Source organism: Podarcis pityusensis, assembly GCF_964106645.2.
Source record: "Podarcis pityusensis genome assembly, chromosome: 10".
NCBI lineage: Eukaryota > Metazoa > Chordata > Lepidosauria > Squamata > Lacertidae > Podarcis > Podarcis pityusensis.
This window is the reverse complement of record NC_138035.1, coordinates 75,401,125-75,421,586: the sequence shown is the minus strand read 5'-3', so window position 1 is coordinate 75,421,586 and position 20,462 is coordinate 75,401,125. Positions and strand designations below refer to the sequence as shown.

General features: G+C 42.0%; 1 protein-coding gene across 6 annotated transcripts in view; it reads left to right on the top strand.

Moving 5' to 3' along the window:
- The window catches only part of ITPR2 (inositol 1,4,5-trisphosphate receptor type 2), a 370,362-nt gene that overhangs the window by 265,604 nt on the left and 84,296 nt on the right, over nucleotides 1–20,462 (top strand). For all 6 annotated transcript variants that reach the window (XM_081023379.1, XM_081023378.1, XM_081023377.1 and 3 more), the window contains one exon: nucleotides 16,782–16,890. In XM_081023379.1, the coding sequence (XP_080879505.1) occupies nucleotides 16,782–16,890 (109 nt within the window). The remainder of the gene's footprint in view (nucleotides 1–16,781; nucleotides 16,891–20,462) is intronic.

Sequence of the window (20,462 nt, the reverse complement as noted above, 5' to 3'; positions counted from 1 at the left end):
TCAGCCTTCTTTTTGGTCCAGCTTTCACTTCCATACATCACTACTGGGAAAACCATAGCTTTTACTATACAGGCCTTTGTTGGCAAGGTGATGTCTCTACTTTTTAAGATGCTGTCTAGGTTTGTCATTGCTTTTCTTCCAAGAAGCAGGCGTCTTTTAATTTCACGGCCGCTGTCACCAACTGCAGTGGAGCGGAGCCCAAGAAAGTAAAATCTCTCACTGCCTCCATTTCTTCCCCTTCTATTTGCCAGGAGGTGATGGGACCAGTGGCCATGAACTTCGTTTTTTTGATGTTGAGCTTCAGACCATATTTTGCACTCTCCTCTTTCACGCTCATTAAAAGGTTCTTTAATTCCTCCTCACTTTCTGCCATCAAGGTTGTGTCATCTGCATATCTGAGGTTGTTGATATTTCTTCCAGCAATCTTAATTCCGGCTAGGGATTCATCCAGCCCAGCCTTTCGCATGATGAATTCTGCATATGTTAAATAAGCAAGGAGACAATATATAGCCTTGTCGTACTCCTTTCCCAATTTTGAACCAGTCAGTTGTTCCATATCCAGTTCTAACTGTAGCTTCTTGTCCCACATAGAGATTTCTCAGGAGACAGATCAGGCACTCCCATTTCTTTAAGAACTTGCCATAGTTTGCTGTGGTTGACACAGTCAAAGGCTTTTGCATAGTCAATGAAGCAGAAGTAGATGTCTTTCTGGAACTCTCTAGCTTTCTCCATAATCCAGTGCATGTTTGCAATTTGGTCTCTGGTTCCTCTGCCCCTTCGAAATCCAGCTTGCACTTACGGGAGTTCTCGGTCCACATACTGCTTGAGCCTTCCTTGTAGAATTTTAAGCATAACCTTGCTAGCGTGTGAAATGAGTGCAATTGTGCGGTAGTTGGAGCATTCTTTGGCACTGCCCTTCTTTGGGATTGGGATGTAGACTGATCTTCTCCAATCCTCTGGCCACTGCTGAGTTTTCCAAATTTGCTGGCATATTGAGTGTAGCACCTTAACAGCATCATCTTTTAAAATTTTAAATTGTTCAGCTGGAATACCATCACTTCCACTGGCCTTGTTATTAGCAATGCTTTTTAATGCTCATTTGACTTCACTCTCCAGGATGTCTGGCTCAAGGTCAGCAACCACACTACCTTTCTAAGGCCCATTTGACTTTACTCTCTAGGATGTCTGGCTCCAGGTCAGTAACCACACTACCTGGGGTGTGTGAGCCATCCATATCTTTCTGGTATAATTCCTCTGTGTATTCTTGCCACCTCTTCTTGATGTCTTCTGCTTCTGTTAGGTCCTTACCACTTTTGTCCTTTATTATGGTAATCTTTGTACAAAATTTTCCTTTCATATCTTCAATTTTCTTGAACAGATCTCTGGTTCTGCCTATTCTGTTGTTTTCCTCTATTTCTTTGCATTGCTCGTTTAAGAAGGCCTTCTTGTGTCTCCTCGCTATTTTTTGGAAATCTGCATTCAGTTTCCTGTATCTTTCACTATCTCCCTCGCATTTTGCTTGCCTTCTCTCCCCAGCTATTTGTAAGGCCTCGTTGGACAGCCACTTTGCTTTCTTGCATTTCCTTTTCATTGGGATGGTTTTCGTTGCTGCCTCCTGTATAATGTTGTGAGCCTCCATCCATAGTTCTTCAGGCACTCTGTCCACCAAATCTAAATCCTTAAACTTGTTCCTCACTTCCACTGTGTATTCATAAGCGATTTGCTTTAGATTGTATCTTACTGGCCCAGTGGTTTTTCCTACTTTCTTCAGTTTAAGCCTGAATTTTGCTATAAGAAGCTGATGACCGTCAGCTCCAGGTCTTGTTTTTGCTGACTGTATAGAGCTTCTCCATCTTTGGCTGCAGAGAATATAATCAATCTGATTTCGATGCTGCCCATCTGGTGATGTCCATGTGTAGAGTCGTCTCTTGTGTTGTTGGAAAAGAGTGTTTGTGATGACCAGCTTGTTCTCTTGGCAGAATTCTATTAGCCTTTGCCCTGCTTTGTTTTGCTCTCCAAGGCCAAACATGCCAGTTGTTCCTTTTCTCTCTTGATTCCCTACTTTGGCATTCCAATCCCCTATAATGAGAAGAACATCCTTCTTTGTTGTCATTTCTAGAAGGTGTTGTAAGTCTTCATAGAATTGGTCAATTTCAGTTTCTTCAGCACCAGTAGTTGGTGCATAAACTTGGATTACTGTGATGTTAAAAGGTCTGCCTTGGATTTGTACTGAGATCATTCTATCATTTTTGAGATTGCATCCCAGTACAGCTTTCAACACTCTTTTGCTGACTATGAGGGCCACTCCATTTCTTTTACGGGTTTCTTGCCCACAGTAGTAGATATGATGGTCATCCGAACTGAATTCGCCCATTCCCGTCCATTTTAGTTCACTGATGCCCAGGATGTCAATATTTATTCTTGCCATCTCATTTTTGACCACATCCAACTTACCCAGGTTCATGGTTCTTACATTCCAGGTTCCAATGCAATATTTTTCTTTACAGCATTGGACTTTCCTTTCACTTCCAGGCACATCCGCAACTGAGCGTCCTTTCGGCTTTGGCCCAGCCGCTTCATCAGCTCTGAATCTACTTGTACTTGTCCTCCGCTCTTCCTCAGTAGCATCTTGGATGCCTTCCGACCTGAGGGGCTCATCTTCCAGCGTCATAACTTTTATATGCCTGTTGTCTTTGTCCATGGAGTTTTCTTGGCAGGGATACACTGGAGTGGCTTGCCGGTTCCTGCTCCAGGTGGATCACTTTTGGTCAAAACTCTCCACTATGACCTGTTCATCTTGGGTGCCCTGCACGACATAGTTCATAGCTTCTGTGAGTTATTCAAGCCCCTTTGCCACGGCAAGGCAATGATCCATGAAGGGGATCAAATATATAACATTGGTATAAAATCAAACAATAATTAAATTCTAATTTAATTCTAATTCTAATAAATCTTTGTATTTCTCCCAAACTTTAAGAATCAAGTTTCTTATTATATGATTATAGAAACTTTTGTGAACTTTTGCCAACCAAATCTATTACCATGACCTTCTAAATCTAACGAATCAGCATTTGTTAAATTTATCCAATCCCAGATTCAGCAAATGCAAGATGCTTCAAAATATAATCTGGTAGAGAGAAACCTCCTTTATCTTTAACATCTATTAGTAATTTATGTTTAATTCTTGGCTTTCCCCCTCTCCAGATAAATCTTGAAATGTCCTTTTGCCATTCTTTGAAACAGCTCACATTGCTTACCACTGGGATGGACTGAAATAAAAACAACATTTTTGGCAAAACATTCATCTTAATCACTTAAATTTTACCCAATAATGACAAACTCATCCTTCCCCAAATTTCTAAATTCCTTTTTATTTCCACAATTTTTCTTTTTTTAAAAAAAATATATTAATTAAATATGTTAAGTACAAATTAGAAAACATACATATTTACAACAAAAGAAAATACGAAAGAAAAAAAAATATAACCAAGGGGAAAAAATTAGAGAATATTTTGTCTCTTTTCATATTTACAGTTATTTATACCTCTATAAAATGCTATTCACAATAAAGGAGTGAAATGAAAGATAAGATATCAGAAAAAAGAAAAAAAGAACAAAGAAAAAATAAAGAAGTAAAAGAAAAAGATCATAGGTGAAAATTTTTAAAAGTAGATAAGTACTCACAATACATAGCCGTTTCCCATCTATATTTATATTCAATTGTATAATTTCATCTACCTTAAATAAAGTGTGTTTTTAAAAAAAAGATTTCCACCGTTTACCTCACGCGTTTTTAGTAATCTTTTCGTCAGATCCTCTGTTCTTCATATTTTCCCTTTGGATTTCCTTAATGTCTCACTTTGTATTTTTTATATTACACACAAGATTATTCTAAACACAACCAGATTTTTGTAGTCAAGCCCTGGTTTTGTAAATAATCATTTAAAAACTCCCATTGCTTCACAACCATAGTTTTGGATTTTCTCCTTATTATATCCGTCAGTTTTGCTAGTTCCAGGTACTCGCAAAGTTTCCCCAACCATTCTCTTTTTGCTGGGATGCTGTCTTCTTTCCAATAGCTAGCAATCAAAATTCCTGCCGCTGTTGTCGTGTATAGAAATAAGTTAGTTTTATCTTTTGGGATATCTTTATCTAGAATTCCTAATAGATATGCCTCTGCCTTTTTTGTGCGTGATGTCCTTATCAATTTTTTTATTTCGTCGTGGATCATGTCCCAAAAGGTTTTAATCTTTGGGCAAGTCCACCACGTGGTATAATGTACCTTTTGTTCTGTTACATTTCCAACATTTGTCGTTGTTCCTTTTATTTATTTTTGACAATCTGCCAGGGGTTAGGTACCATCTGTGGTGAATTTTTCTGAAATTCTCCCTTAATAAATCACACGCAGTAAAATTTATGTTTTTCTCCCAAAAAGTTTTCCATCTTTCCAGATCTATCTCATATCCCAAATCGTGCTCCCATTTTAACATGTTTCCCCCTTTCATCTCTTGTTCTAAGGTGGTTTTCATTAATAAGCTATACATTTTTGCAAGTATTTTTTGATCGCTTTGCAATATTTCCTTTTCAAATCCCCCCCTTTTTATGTCTTTTTCATATGTTGCTTTTAATTGATAATATTGTAACCAATTTATTCCAAATGTTTGTAATTGTTGGTAAGTTTTTAATTTAATATTTCCGTCTGCATCCTCTAATATTTCCCTATATGTTGGCCAAGTTTCTTTTGGATTACTCTTTAATGTTGTGGTTGCCTCCACTGGTGAAACCCATTGGGGAGTTTTCTCAATACTTTTTTCTTTTGTTCTTTCCCAGACATCCAATAGAGCGTTTCTTACTATGTGATTTGTAAATTTTTTATGTTGTTCTTTTTTGTCATAGACTAAATAGCCATGCCAGCCGTATATTTTGTCCCAACCCTCTAGTGTTAGGACTTCATTATCTTTTAATAATATCCATTTTTTTTATCCAACACCAACACGCTGCCTCAAAATACTTTCTTAGATCTGGCACTGCGAATCCTCCACTTTCCGTTGGGCCCGTCATTACTTCTAATTTTGTTCTTGCCTTTTCCCCCTGCCATATAAAATTTGCAAGATCTCTTTGCCAGCTTATAAAATATTTAGTTCCTATTACAATTGGAATTGTTTGAAATAAAAATAGAATTTTGGGGAGTATCATCATTTTAATCATAGATATTCTTCCTCCTAATGATAATTTTAGTTTTCCCCATTTATCCATACTTCCTTTAATTTCTTTCCATTTTTTGATATACCGGTAATTATCCTTAAATAAATTTGTATTTTTATTTGTAATCCATATCCCTAAGTAGTTCACTTTATTTTCTATTTTCAGTCTTGTTGTTTCCTCTAATTCCTTTTTCCCTTTCTTGCCTATATTTTTAGTTATCAATTTCGATTTATCTTTGTGCAGTTTGAATCCTGCTACTTCGCCAAATTATTTCATTCTTTCTAATGCTTTTTTATACTTTCTTTTGGTGTTTCGGTTGTAATGATCACATCGTCTGCAAATGCTCTTACTTTGTAACACTGTGTACCAAGACATATGCCCTTTTTTTCTTCGTCCTTTCTCAGAACTATTAATAATAATAATGATAATAATAATAATAATAATAATAATAATATCTTTATTGTCATTGCCCCCTTCGGGGACAACGAAATTACTATTAATAGGGTTTCTAATATTGTTATAAATAGGAGTGGGGTTAAAGGACATCCCTGTCGTGTCCCTCTCTCAATGTTGAATTCTTCTGTAATTTCATTGTTTAGGATTAATTTGGCTCTTTGTTTTTTGTAAATTGCTTGAATTCCATTCATAATTCTTTTACCTAAATTTAAACTTTCGCAGCTTTTAATCATAAATTTCCAAGAGACACTGTCAAATGCCTTTTCAGCGTCTACCAAAAGCATTGAAATTTCTTTACTTGGATTCATTTCGGCATATTCTATTAAGTCTATAATTATTCTAGTGTTGTCCTTTATTTGTCTGGCTGGCAAAAATCCTGCCTGATCTATTAAATTCGATAGGTGGGCTTGTAAGTTCTTTATTTCTTGGAGGATATCTTCATTTTTTGGGTTTTTCTCTAAATCTTTTTCTTTCTCTCTTACTTGTTTATGTATTTCCATAATATTATTATCTTTATTTCTCCTTATCCTTCCCATTTGTTGTATTACATACCCTCACATATAGGCTTTTCTCACTTCCCAAATCATTTTTTTATCCGTATCCTGATTTTCATTTATTTCATAGAATTCTTTCAATATTTCCTTAGCCATTTTAACCCTTTGATCATCTCTCCACACCTCCTCGTTCATTCTCCACCTTCCCTTAGTATGATTTTGAAATTTCATATATACCGATACTGGATTGTGATCTGATATCGATCTATTCAGTATCTCTGCTTTTTCTAAACTCAACATCAACTTTTTTGATAGCCATATTGCGTCGATTCGTCCCCCAGATTTTTTCGCCTCCGAATAGTGGGTTATGTCTTCAGCACTTGGATTTTTTGTTCTCCAGGGATCATATAAATTAAAATTCTCAATTAAGTGGAAAAAGGAGAGTGGTAATCTACCTGAACTCGACATTTTGTCTCTTTGCGTTCTGTCCATTTCTATCGATGTCACCCCATTAAAATCTCCCATAATTACTATATTTTCGTCCACATAATCCCATAATCTTTCTTCCAATTTTCTAAAAAAATCATTTTTTTACTATTCGGAGCATATTTCCCACCACTATGATTTTCCCTTCTTTTGTTTGTATTTCTACTCCAAGTACTCTACCTTCATCATCTTGGAATAACATTTGAGATTTCAACATTGTAGAATCATAGAATCATAGAGTTGGAAGAGACCACAAGGGCCATCGAGTCCAACCCCCTGCCAAGCAGGAAACACCATCAGAGCACTCCTGACATATGGTTGTCAAACCTCTGCTTAAAGACCTCCAAAGGAGACTCCACCACACTCCTTGGCAGCAAATTCCACTGTCGAACAGCTCTTACTGTCATGAAGTTCTTCCTAATGTTTAGGTGGAATCTTCTTTCTTGTAGTTTGGATCCATTGCTCCGTGTCCGCTTCTCTGGAGCAGCAGAAAACAACCTGTCTCCCTCCTCTATGTGACATCCTTTTATATATTTGAACATGGCTATCATATCACCCCTTAACCTCCTCTTCTCCAGGCTAAACATGCCCAGCCCTCTTAGCCGTTCCTCATAAGGCATCGTTTCCAGACCTTTGACCATTTTGGTTGCCCTCCTCTGGACACGTTCCAGTTTGTCAGTGTCCTTCTTGAACTGTGGTGCCCAGAACTGGACACAGTACTCCAGGTGAGGTCTGACCAGAGCAGAATACAGTGGCACTATTACTTCCCTTGATCTAGATGCTATACTCCCTATTGATGCAGCCCAGAATTGCATTGGCTTTTTTAGCTGCCGCGTCACACTGTTGGCTCATGTCAAGTTTGTATTTACATAGATGACCACTCCCCTCTTTCTTTCCGTTCCAGATGCTATATATTCCTGTCCTAGTCTCGTATTTTTTAACACCCTTATATGAGTTTTGGATATATGTGTTTCTTGTATACATATGACATCCCATTTTTTCTTCTTATATAATTTCTATAATTTCCACAATTTTTCATAGTTATCTTGAAATATGTTAATATTCCTGGCTGTCAACCATATTCCCAAATATTTAACTTTTTTATATAAACGTTTCTCTGTCTTCTGCTGTATCTCCTTTTTATCTTGCTCTGAAATATTCTTCTCTAAAAGCTGTCTTATTTTTATTCAATTTAAAACCTGATACTTGTCCAAATTCCTGTATTTTTTCTAATACTTTCAGTAATGTGTTTATAGGGTCTTCAACTGTTATCACAAGGTCATCCGCGAATGGTTTCAATTTATATGCTTTATTTCCTACTTTTATTCCTCTGATGGTTTCTTCTGTTCTTATATTTCTCACCAGAACCTCTAATACTAAAATAAACAATAATGGTGGCAAGGGGCATCCTTGTATTGTCCCTTTGACATTTTAAATGTCAATTGCTTAATTCAGTTGTTGCTCCTCAAATGTTGCAGGTTTATAGACTATTTATTAAATGCTCAGCTTATTTCCAGTTATTTCACTTCAGTTCCTTAACTTAGTTGTTGCAGCGTTACAGTTTATTACTTTGGTTCCTAACCAAGGTGGTACTTTCTGTCAGTTTCCCAATTGTCTATCCATCACACTCCCGAGGTACTTCTAGCAGTATCACAGTAAAAATTACCGTATTTTTTGCACCATAACACTCACTTTTTTCCTCCTAGAAAGTAAGGGGAAATGTCTGTGCGTGTTATGGAGGAAATGCCTACGGGTGGCATGCCTACGGATTTTCCTCCTCTAAAAACTACGTCTGTGTTATGGTCGGGTGCGTGTTATAGAGCGAAAAATACGGTACATTCACTAGTACCCTTAACAAACTACAATTCCCAGGATTTTTTGTAGGAAGGTGAGACGGTTAAAGTAGTATAAATGTATGCCATGCATGTGACCTTGGCATTGTTCTTGCCCAGCACACATTCCTGACACATGCTGTAGCTTTCAATATAGGGGGAAAACCCACCAGCTTTACTGGAAATTTATGTATGATCTGGAGACTCACAGGAGGGTAAAAATTAGTGTTAGAATGTTTACAGAGCAGACTTATTCCTGATGTAAGACTAAACATTGTGGTAGCCAGATGGACCTTCACAGTATTCATTATCAAAATACACAATTGTTGAATGTGTTCATTTGTTTTAGTGTGTAGAACATGTTGTGTAGGGAGGCTTGGCTGTTTAGGCAGAAGAATAAAGTTCACATAGGTGTAGCCAGGATTTTTGTTGGGGGGGGACAGGCTTTTGTTAAGGTGGGGAAGAACCTCAGATGTGTATTGATTTGTATTATTTGGGGGGGGCAGCTGCCCCCCATTGGCTGTGCCCATGAAAGTCCAAGTTACTTCACCTCATCGTTCACTCCAGGTGCTACCCACTTGAATCACCACTTCACACAAACCTGTTGGCTCATTCGGAATGTGAATTTGTGGAATCTGCACAAGGTTAAGAAGGTGTCCCTCTTAATGTTTCTTCCCACACTGGAGTCACTACAAAGACTACCCAAACTGGATAAACTTGCAAGCTGGTGAAACACATGACTATTATACTATTCTAGGCAAATTTTCTTAATCCACAGTCTTACTCCTAAACTTAAGGTTTCTTTCCTGTTTCTCCAAGCTGATTTGCAAAAAGTTTAGAGGAAGCAACCACTGTATGCTCCATCTTCCCAGCCACCCTGGGTGCAACCTGAAACCTGCAGAGCGCCTAACAGGGTCTCATTTGAATGTCTGCTGCGTCTTTTCACATTTCCATTTTAAGATTGCAGCTTATTGCAGACTCCATGGTTTCACTATGAAGACAAATTTCCTCTGGCCAGATAAAACTACTCTGTGCTTCACATCTGAAACTCAGCACACTGCAATCCATTATCAGTTTCTTTTACAAATTTGTTTTTCTGCTGAAAGTCTAAAGTAAACCAAAATGGCTGGTTTTTTGCCTGCTCTCAAGTGAATTAGCCTTTTCTTTATAGCAGAGCATTTTCTTTCACTACTATAAGCTTCTAATTTTGTCCAGCTCCTTTGGAGGAGTGCCTGAATTATTTTGCTGCTTCTAATAACAGAGAGGGGCAATGAGCAATCCAGGGTAATCCAGTTTTTTTACCACTGAAAATCTTACTGAAACTCTCTCTGGCTTTTGTGATTTCAACAAATCACAGTCCAGTATAAATACAAATTTTTGTGGTAATAAAAGCTAGAAAAACAAAGCACTATCCAGCTGAAGTTTCCTTCCAGTTTATTTCAGTTACTGATGTTTTATATGTGTTTTGTTATCTCCCACTGAAATAAATAGGAATTGTGGAATATACCCAGCATGCAGATGTATAAGGGAGGAAATAAGGATAACAGAGAGAGAACAGACAGAAAGACATATGTTGCCCTCCATTGTGATGCTGCAAGCAGGGAGTCAACCAATAAAAGTGATTGGCAGTATCATAGACAACAGTAGTTAGGCTATCCCTATCCAGATATGGGCATAGCTGGGCCACCAGCTGAAGCTGATGGAAGGCACTCTGGGCCACTGAGGCCACCTGAGCCTCAAGTAACAGCAAAGGATCCAGGAGGACCCCCAAGCTACAAACATGCTCCTTCAGAGGAACTGTAACCCCATTAAGAGCAGGCCATCTGGTCTAGGGAACAACCCACTAATTAGGCAAACAAGTTGGGCCCAACATTGGGGGGGGGGCAGTCACGTGTGCATGATGTGTCACATGTGCGACACCCCCTCCATTCGGCCAGGCCTGCCAGGACGCACCAGCCAAGTAGAGGGGTGGCAACGCTGCCACAGTTCTTCTGCTTATCTCCGCCTCCTGGGTCAGACCCAACCCAGGAGCGGAGCTGCAGCTAGGTGCAAGGGAGCTGGCAGGCAGAGAAATGGCCTTCCCCGGCCCTCCTGCTCAGCTTCACAAGTTTGCTGAAGCATATTTCACACAAAGCAGTTTGTGTCTCTCAGTGAAGCAGCAGCAACAGGGGCAGATCCTCCAGTTGAAAGCCTCCTATTTCTCCCTCAGTCCTTCTCTCCCGAGAAACTACTTCTCCTTTCCCCACCACTTGTTGACAGTGAAGGGGGTGACAGTCCCACCCGCTGGCTGAGCCCTCAGCGCAACTGCCCCTCCGGAGGCATTCAAACTGGGATAGAGAGAGCATCATTGCTCAAAAAGAGAACTTGGCCCCTTCCCCTCATGAGACCTGCAGCCCCGTCTCCTTTAATGAAGGAGGCCTTTCAGCCATGCTCGCTCAGCCACAAGTTTCCTCTAATCACCTTGTCTGTGTCAGTGGAGGTGGGGAGGAAAGCGAGAAATCTGGATCCGCAAGTTGCTGGCGAAGGCAGGGTGGAAACCACAATGGCGAGGAGAACCAGTGGGAAGGTGGCTCAAATCTGTTTGATTGGGCCAGTTACTGCTCCTTTTGGTGCACCTTCCCAAGGCTGGAGCCCCAGTGTTTGTCACAAACTGAAGGACATGTTCTAAAAGTTATCAAGGAGTTCAGGCTTCCATCCTACACTTTCTAGGAGGGAGTAAGCCCCTACCTCCCAGGACACTCTGCAATTTACGTTTGTGTAAACGTTCAGAGGGCTAGAGTTTCCTACTGTCCCCCCCTCCAAAAATAATCACATGGTACATATTTCGAGGAATAGGTATATTTTAGCTGTTGCCAGGAGATCCCCCTCTCGGCGTGGCTGATGTGGTCCAAAGGAAAGCAGAGCAATATGTTTGGCACCAGCTTGGCTGCAGGAGTTGCCGGAAGAAGGTGTACAAGGTGTACAATCCAACCAGTTTAGGGACTTCACTTTGGATTTGTGTAGGGTTTACTCCTTAGTTCTTTCCTCTCCCGAAGATTTCTGGCAAGACAATGGGTAAGGTTTACCAGGACTACACAAATATGTGAGCTTCTAGAGGGATGCTTGCAGCTGCTCCCCCCTTTCTTTGTCCTTTTTACAGCTTCACCACATTGAGCTAAGCTGAGCATGGTGTCTGATCCCAGACTCATGGTTAAGCTCTCTCCTCACTAACCATGAGCTGTAGCCAGTGCTATTTTTCTAGAAAAAGAGGTACCAGAACTCATCATGAACACCTCCTTTGTTCTCTTATAATGGCAATGGTGTCCACCTGAGAGGTGCTGGAACTGAGTTGCAGCTGTAAAAAAAAGCCTTGGCCGTAGCCAGGAGCAAGAGGAATTCAGCTTCCATTTTCAGAGTTAGCATAATGCTAAATGTCAGCTGCTGAAGACTTGGAGATAGTCACACTTGGAGATAGCCATTGCTCCCAGACTCCATGTGTGGATTTTCTGGAGGCAAGCTATGCTGTGATTGAGCAAGGCTCTTCTTATGTTCATATGCAGTGTACCAGTGTACATGTTATATAGAAATAATATGCACTGTATTATTATTATTATTATTATTATTATTATTATTATTATTATTAAAATAATATTTGGCTACTTGTGCTGCTGTAACATAAAATGAAAGAGAAATGATTTTGTTTAAATGTTTGTTTGTTAACAGTTAAGAAGTGGAGAAAAAAGGAAAGATCTGTTTGGACCTAGTGATTTCCCTATACATCCTCCACAAACCTAGGCATGTCATGTTGGAAATATAAGTAGGAATAGCATCATTACTTGTGGGGAGTTGAAACATCTGTATGTTTGCAGTTTGAGATGCAGCTGAGCTGTGTCAGTGGCCCCTTTCTCTGTGAGAAGCTGCTGGAAAATCTGGTACATGTTTTTGGACTTTTATGCTGCAACTACAAGGACACATTGACCTGTGGGATGGCTGTTGAGGCAGAAACCTGTACTGATTTAAATAGAGGCAGGATGGATGCAAAGTCAGTGTTGTTAAATTTGTGACCTTGTCCCAGCTTGGAATTATATGGGAAAAGGAAGGAAGGAAGGAAGGAAGGGGTCATACCGTGCAACTGACCCATTTTAACAGAGACATTCTGGATGGAAAGAAACCACCCTAGCTTCTGATCCCAGTCCTGGATATCTCAGAGCACAGGACCAAAGGACGGGTGTTTCTTCATCCCACCCTCTGACATGAGTTAGTTGACTTACACCAGAGCATGGGGGGGGGGGCATATCTCCCTTGGCACTGAGTCTTCTTCCCCCTTCCATTGCAGCACTTCTGTGTCTGTCCCACCATCGGAGGAGGAGGCTGCACTGACTGATGCAGCTTCTCCCTAGGCTGTACCAGCTTTGGCTGAGGTCCTGTTGGCACAAGTGCATACACACACACACAAAGGGGAAAAAATTTACTGGACCCGATATCTTTTGCCCCTTCCACGCCTTTGTTGTAAAAAAAAAAGAAGAAGAAGATCCTAGGACTCCTGGGCTACTCCCTACAATGCAGAGGTCCCTGCCCCATGTTGCATACAATCAGTGTTTCAGCATTTGGGGAAGACAACAGAAGAATGGAAAAAAATGAGTGGCAGGGCTTGACAATGGGTGTCTGTATCCACAATGCTTTTGCACAGGTCCTTCAATCAAATTGTCAACATTTAGAGAAAACAGAGGAAGCAAAGGTTTTGACAATGGGTGTCTGTCTTCAAATCTAGGCAGGGGGACATAAAGAAACTAGATCTAGATGTAGGAGGAAGCTGGAACCATAAGCACAGCAGGGTCTGTTCTAGTGAACAGGCAAGGGCAGAAAGCCCTTATTTATACCAGGAAGTTGTATACTTCCTACCATTAATAGCCTTGAAAATGTTTGAGCATACACTCTTTGACGTAACTCACCAAAACAGGCCCTAGATTCCGATCATTTTTTTCAAGCTGCCAAGAAAATACAAGTATGCTGTGAGGTATAAGGTACACAACAGCATTTAAACATGTTTGATTTCAATTGTGAGAGAGGATACACTTCCTTTTGTATACTGTAGCTCACAGAGAATATCTAACAAACTCAAATATGTGTCTGTCTAGCCAGGATGACTTGATATATATCCCCGGGGGGGGGGGGGGGGAATCTTACAAAATCAAGAGGGTAGTCCCCTCCTTGAAACAACTAGAATATAATAAAACTGAATGCAGGGGTCAAAATTTTTATTTCCTCTTCTTGACTTACGCTGAAACATTATTTTCCTCCTAGAAATGATCTCCTAGAAAATTTGTCCCTTGCTGTCAATGAGCTTGTTTCTTAGAACTCTTTAAAACCACATATAAATTACTGTTGCTTCTCTGAGCCTTTGTTTATATCCCTTGCAACTATTGTCAGAGACAAAAGAATGGTATTAATGGGTAACAATAAGACTCTTATGCCGTCTCTTCAAAGCTATACTATGTCTCCTACTGTTGTTACATAAGAACTTCGAGTCAGCTGAGCGCTATTTACATTCCACACACATATAATGCTAAGCTTTATAGACGTCATTCTAGTCACTGTGACCAGCAGATGGGGAGAACTTGTGTTCCTAAATGTGAATAAAAGCACTGAGATGAACATGATGTATGTTTGCTTTCTCATTGTCATTGTTATTAATTTGCTTAGCTACTGTTGCAACCCACCTTGGATCAGGCCATGGCCCATCAGTTGAAGACCACTGTTATTGGGTACAGCAGAGGTTTTTGGCCTCTTTGAGTCCATGGCTCCCTAAGCCAACTCCATTCTTTCTGCGGCTCCCCTGTGGGGCTCAGGAGCCCAGTCATGTCACCCCTTGCCTGCAGAGCTGGCAGCCTCTCACCTTTTCCAAACACCCTCCCTTGCGGAGTGTTCCCTCAGCCTCCTCTCTCCTCCCCTGCTGCTGCCACCCCTGGTCTGTGAGCTACCCCTTCCCTCTGCCCCAAAGAAAGGTGCCTCCCAAAGGCACCATTCGCCAGTGGAGCTTATTGCCAGGGCTGCTGCAATAAACAGCTGTGCCAGCCTTTGGGAAGCAGAGACATGAGAGGGCATCAGAGGAGGGAGGGAAGGAAAGAGGGACAGAGGTTGGTGTTACCTGCGGTACCCTGACCATCATTCAAGGCACCCCAGGGTTGTTCATGCAGAGACATGTGGGATGTATAGGTCTCCAAGTCCTACTCAGAGTATCATTGAATCATAGAACGTCACACAGGACATTCACCACCTTCACTGGTTCCAGTTTAAAGGAGAGGTAGAGCTGAGTATAATCTGCATACTAGTGAACACCCAGCCCAAACCTCCTGATGATCTCTCCCAGCAGCTTCATTTAGATGTTAAAAAGCTTGCGGGAGAGGACAGAGCACTGCGGCACTCCACAAGTGAGTGTCCAGGGGTTCAGACACTCATCTCCCAACTCCACTTTCTGGACACAGCCCAGGAGGAAGGCATGGAGCCACTGCATAACAATGCCCGCACCTCCCAACTCTTCTAGACAGTCCAGAAGGATACCATAGTTGATACCATGGTATCAAAAGTCACTGAGAGATCCAGCAGAACCAAGAAACAGCTTTCACCTCTGTTCCTAGCCTGCCGGAGATCATTGAGGGCCGTACAAAGTGGGAGGCGGACTGCCCCGGGTGCCACTCGGGGGGGGGGGTGACAAGATGGCCCCTGCCTCCCTCCAGCTATAGAGCAGCCAAGGGCATGCACAGTCCGTACAGGCTGCTGCTCTTGCACGCCGTCCATATGGGCATCTGTACAGGCTGCCTCTCGCATGGAGACTGTATGGGATGCCGTGCGTGCGCAGTCCGTATGGGCTGCCACACCCCGGGTGCCAGAGAGGGTTCCTCCGCTACTGAGATCATCAGCCAGCGATACCAAGGTGGTTTCAGTCCCATGATGGTGTCTGAATCCTGATTGGGAGGGATCCAAATGGCCCACATCCTCCAGACATGCCTGGAGTTGTTCAGTGACCACACACTCAATCAACTTGCCCAGGAATGGAAGATTTGAGACTGGGCAATATTTGGCTATAATGCCTGGCCCAAAGATATTTTTTTAATAACCTCTTCTTTAAGTGGGCCTGGATGGGCAAGGATAGATTTTATGAGCCAGGATGGGCAAGGATCAAAAAGGCAGGTGATTGGTTTCACTTGTCCAAGCAGCACATCCTCAGAGGTAACAGGTTGAAATTGATCCCATACAACTTGACTAGACAGAGCTCTGGCATTCTCCCTCCACAGCCTTGCACCACGGTGGAGTCTACCCTTTTCTGAATCTGAGCAAAATCACTGTAGTGAGGGCCCCAAGATCTCCTGCAATGATTTTGTAAAGTTTTTCTGCAGATAAAGTTATCTCAGAGAATGTGGATAGGCTGCTTAGATGAGTGAAACCAGTCACCTGTCTTCTTGATCCTTGCCAATCCTACCCAGACAGTCATTAGCTCTGGTTAACTCCACATTCCAGCGTACCACCAGGGAATCAGCTGAGAGCCCATCAGCACGGGATAATACATCCCCTACCACTCTCTGAAAATCATTTGGATCCACTAAGTGGTGAGAGCAGACCATTCAAATCGGTCCCACCTCCCTGCATCGGGGAAGGTCACTGAGAAGTCTAGTTGCACCAGGAAGTGATCTAACCATGACACTTCTTTTGTTCCACTTAATTGAACAAACTCATGCCCAAAGCGCTAAACACCAGATCCAAGGCATGTCTGTGGCTAAGAGTAGGGACAGATTTATTCAGGAGCAGCTCCATGGAGGCTATGCTTCCCATGAAGTCTTGAGCAGCCCCTTGTAGGGTCATGTTGGCATGGTTGTTAAAATCCCCAGGGACCACCAGACTAGGTGTCTCCAGAAGAACATCTGCCACAACCTGAAGCAGCTCCTCTCCCTTCCCTCTTTCATAGCTCATATATGCACCTCCTGGCTGTATGTGACTAGGTGCATATGAATGGGAGGAATTAGATCTTCCTGTGGATTCTGAGCATGAAAAGAGCATAGGGGGCTGCCTTATCTTGAGTCACATTTTTTGGTCCATCTAGCTCCGTATTGTCTATGCTGACAGGCAGTAGCTCTCCAGAGTTTCAGACAGGAGACATTCCAGGCCCTGCCTAGAGATGCTGGCTTGGGGATGGGGTCCTTCTGCATGCAAAGCAGATGTTCTACTGCTGAGCTATAGGCCACTGGTAACAAAAGAGCCAAGACTATGAAACTACTTACTGGTGTGTTTACCAAAAGCTGTGACTTTTCCTACTGTTTTTATCTTCTTAAAGGGTAGCAACCTGAGGAAAATACTTCTCAATCGCTATTTTAAAGGTGACTATGGAACCAGTGTCAACGGTCCTCTGTCCAGCAACTACAGCAAAGCAATGCAAGGAGGAGGTACGGTAAATAATTATAATTAACAAATCAGTTGTTGAACATCTACAATAAGAAACTATTTCTGTTCAAAATGGAATATGTCTCAAGCAAGGAAAAATGCAATTTAAAAAATCAAGCATACACACCCTTTGATTTCCATGAGAGAAAGTAACTCTCCTATTGAAACCAAGGGGGACTGTGGCTTGATTCAGTGCAGGAAACCAAATATGTTCTGTGAAATCTTGTACATGTCTGCTTAGTTTTGACCCCCATTGACTTCAATGGGATTTAGTCCCTGGAGTGTGAAGGGTTGCACACACAGTGTGGAACTTACTTTCAGATAAGTAAGGTATCAGATTACAGGGTTAAAGTGCTTAGCTTTGACCTGACCTGACCTGGCCTGACCTGACCTGAAAGCCTTACACAGAACTTAGTGCATTCAGCACTAAGATTAATTTTAAAATCAATGTCACCTCACCCTCCAACAGAGAGTGCAGCATACTTAAGTCCATTGATTTCAGCAGGCTTAAGCACCCTCAGTGCCACACTGGATTTTGGCCTAAATGTACTTATTATTATTTATTGAATTTATATACCAGGAGGTCTCAGGGCAGGTCACAGGCTAAAATCAAATATAAAACCACGAAAGACATAATCAAAATAAAAACAACACCCCCCCCCATTTTAAAAGGACATAGGATGTCAATCAAATCAACCAAAGGCCTGGTTAAAAAGTAACATTTATGCCTGGAGAGAAGGCAACAGGCAAACTTCCCTGGGGAGAGCATTCCATAGATGGGGAGCCACTGCAGAGAAGGCCCGTTCTTGTGTTGCCACCCTCTGCACCTCTCAAGAAGGAGGCATATGAAGAAGGGCCTCAGATCATTTTCAGGGACTGGGTAGTTTCATATGGAAAGAAGTATTGCAGTCCTGATCTGTTTAAGGCTTTATAGGTCAAAACCAGCACTTTGAATTGGGCTCAGAAACGAATTGATAACTTGTGCAGTCGAACCAGGATTGGTGTAATATGCTCAAGCCATCTTGCTCCGGTGAGCAACCTTGCCACTGAATTCTGCAGTACCTGAAGTTTCTGAACCATCTTCAGAGGCAGCCCTATGTATATCACATTGCAGTAATCTAACCTTGAGGTTCCCAGAGCATAGACAACAGTAGTTAGGCTATCCCAGATAGGATGAGCCACTAGCCGAAGCTGATGGAAGGCACTCCGGGCCACTGAGGCCACCTGAGCCTCGAGTGGGAGCAAAGGATCCAGGAGGACCCTCAAGCTGTGTACCTGCTCCTTCAGAGGGAGGGTAACCCCATCAAGAGCAGGTGACCTCCCACCCATCTGGTCTAGGGAACCCCTCGCTAACAGTGCCTCAGTCTTATCTGGATTGAGCTTCTGTTTGTTGGCTCTCATCCAGTCCATCACCAAGGCAGGAACAAATTTATAGAATCATAGAATCATAGAGTTGGAAGAGACCACAAGGGCCATCGAGTCCAACCCCCTGCCGAGCAGGAAACACCATCAGAGCACTCCTGACATATGGTTGTCAAGCCTCTGCTTAAAGACCTCCAAAGAAGGAGACTCCACCACACTCCTTGGCAGCAAATTCCACTGTCGAACAGCTCTTACTGTCAGGAAGTTCTTCCTAATGTTTAGGTGGAATCTTCTTTCTTGTAGTTTGGATCGATTGCTCCGTGTCCGCTTCTTTGGAGCAGCAGAAAACAACCTTTCTCCCTCCTCTATGTGACATCCTTTTATATATTTGAACATGGCTATCATATCACCCCTTAACCTCCTCTTCTCCAGGCTAAACATGCCCAGCTCTCTTAGCCGTTCCTCATAAGGCATCGTTTCCCGGCCTTTGACCATTTTGGTTGCCCTCCTCTGGACACGTTCCAGTTTGTCAATGTCCTTCTTGAACTGTGGTGCCCAGAACTGGACACAGTACTCCAGGTGAGGTCTGACCAGAGCAGAATACAGTGGCACTATTACTTCCCTTGATCTAGATGCTATACTCCTATTGATGCAGCCCAGAATTGCATTGGCTTTTTTAGCTGCCGCGTCACACTGTTGGCTCATGTCAAGTTTGTGGTCAACCAAGACTCCTAGATCCTTTTCACATGTACTGCTCTCAAGCCAGGTGTCCCCCATCTTGTATTTGTGCCTCTCATTTTTTTTGCCCAAGTGCAATACTTTACATTTCTCCCTGTTAAAATTCATCTTGTTTGTTTTGGCCCAGTTCTCTAATCTGTCAAGGTCGTTTTGAAGTGTGATCCTGTCCTCTGGGGTGTTAGCCACCCCTCCCAATTTGGTGTCATCTGCAAATTTGATCAGGATGCCCTTGAGTCCATCATCCAAGTCATTGATAAAGATGTTGAATAAGACCGGGCCCAAGACAGAACCCTGTGGCACCCCACTAGTCACTCTTCTCCAGGATGAAGAGGAACCATTGATGAGCACCCTTTGGGTTCGGTCAGTCAGCCAGTTACAAATCCACTGAGTGGTAGCATAGTCAAGACCACATTTTACCAGTTTCTTTACAAGAATATCATGAGGCACCTTGTCAAATGCCTTGCTGAAATCAAGGTAGGCTACATCCACTGCATTCCCTTCATCTACCAGGCTTGTAATTCTGTCTGTATAAACAAACTTAACTGTATTGATACAAAAATTGCACTAATTTTGCAAGAAGACAAAACTAAAATTTGTGACCTCTGTAAACTAAACATGTTAAGCCAATTTTGATGTTTTAATTATTTTGCTTAATTCATATTCTTTGGAGGTCTTTAAGCAGAGGCTTGACAACCATATGTCAGGAGTGCTCTGATGGTGTTTCCTGCTTGGCAGGGGGTTGGACTCGATGGCCCTTGTGGTCTCTTCCAACTCTATGATTCTATGATTCTATGATTCTATATTTATGTTATTTCCCAGTAAAGTGGGGGAAACTATTTGGTGGCCATTGAAGCCCCTGCTTCCTGAACACTGAAAATCTTTATGACATTTTTCATATACTTTCAGGCCTCTCTGCAAAGCCATGAAAGCTAGAAACTTGGAGCACAGTGCAGCAGCAATTAGTCACAACTAGCATAAATTTTATTGATTTAAGTGAGACTAATGACTACTTTTAGCTAATTTATGTACATTTTAAAAAATAAAATAAAATAAAAGCTGAAATCCCCGGGAAGTTGAATTCTGCATCCAGCATGCTTTGGTTTTGTACAGTGGCAGAATGCACACAGCCTTGACCTTGCCACTAACATTAGATTTACAGGACATGGGGCAGTTAAAGTAGAGCCAGGTTAGGTCAAAAGTTTACAACAATCTCTTGGAGGAGCATAGACCTATTTCTGATGGATCCCATAGCAGCACCTGTGCTGGTAGCTGATCTTCTAACAAAGAAAGCCAGTTGAGGTAGACATTTCCTTGATCTTGCAAAGCCCCTCTTACGTTCTAAAGGAAAAGTGGGGCACAGGAAGCTACAAGTCAGACTGTTTGTCCACCTCTGCTCCAGAGTGCATGCTTTGCAAAAAATGTACACTACCACAGAGCTATGGTCTGCCCCCACCCCACCCCAGAAAAGATGGAT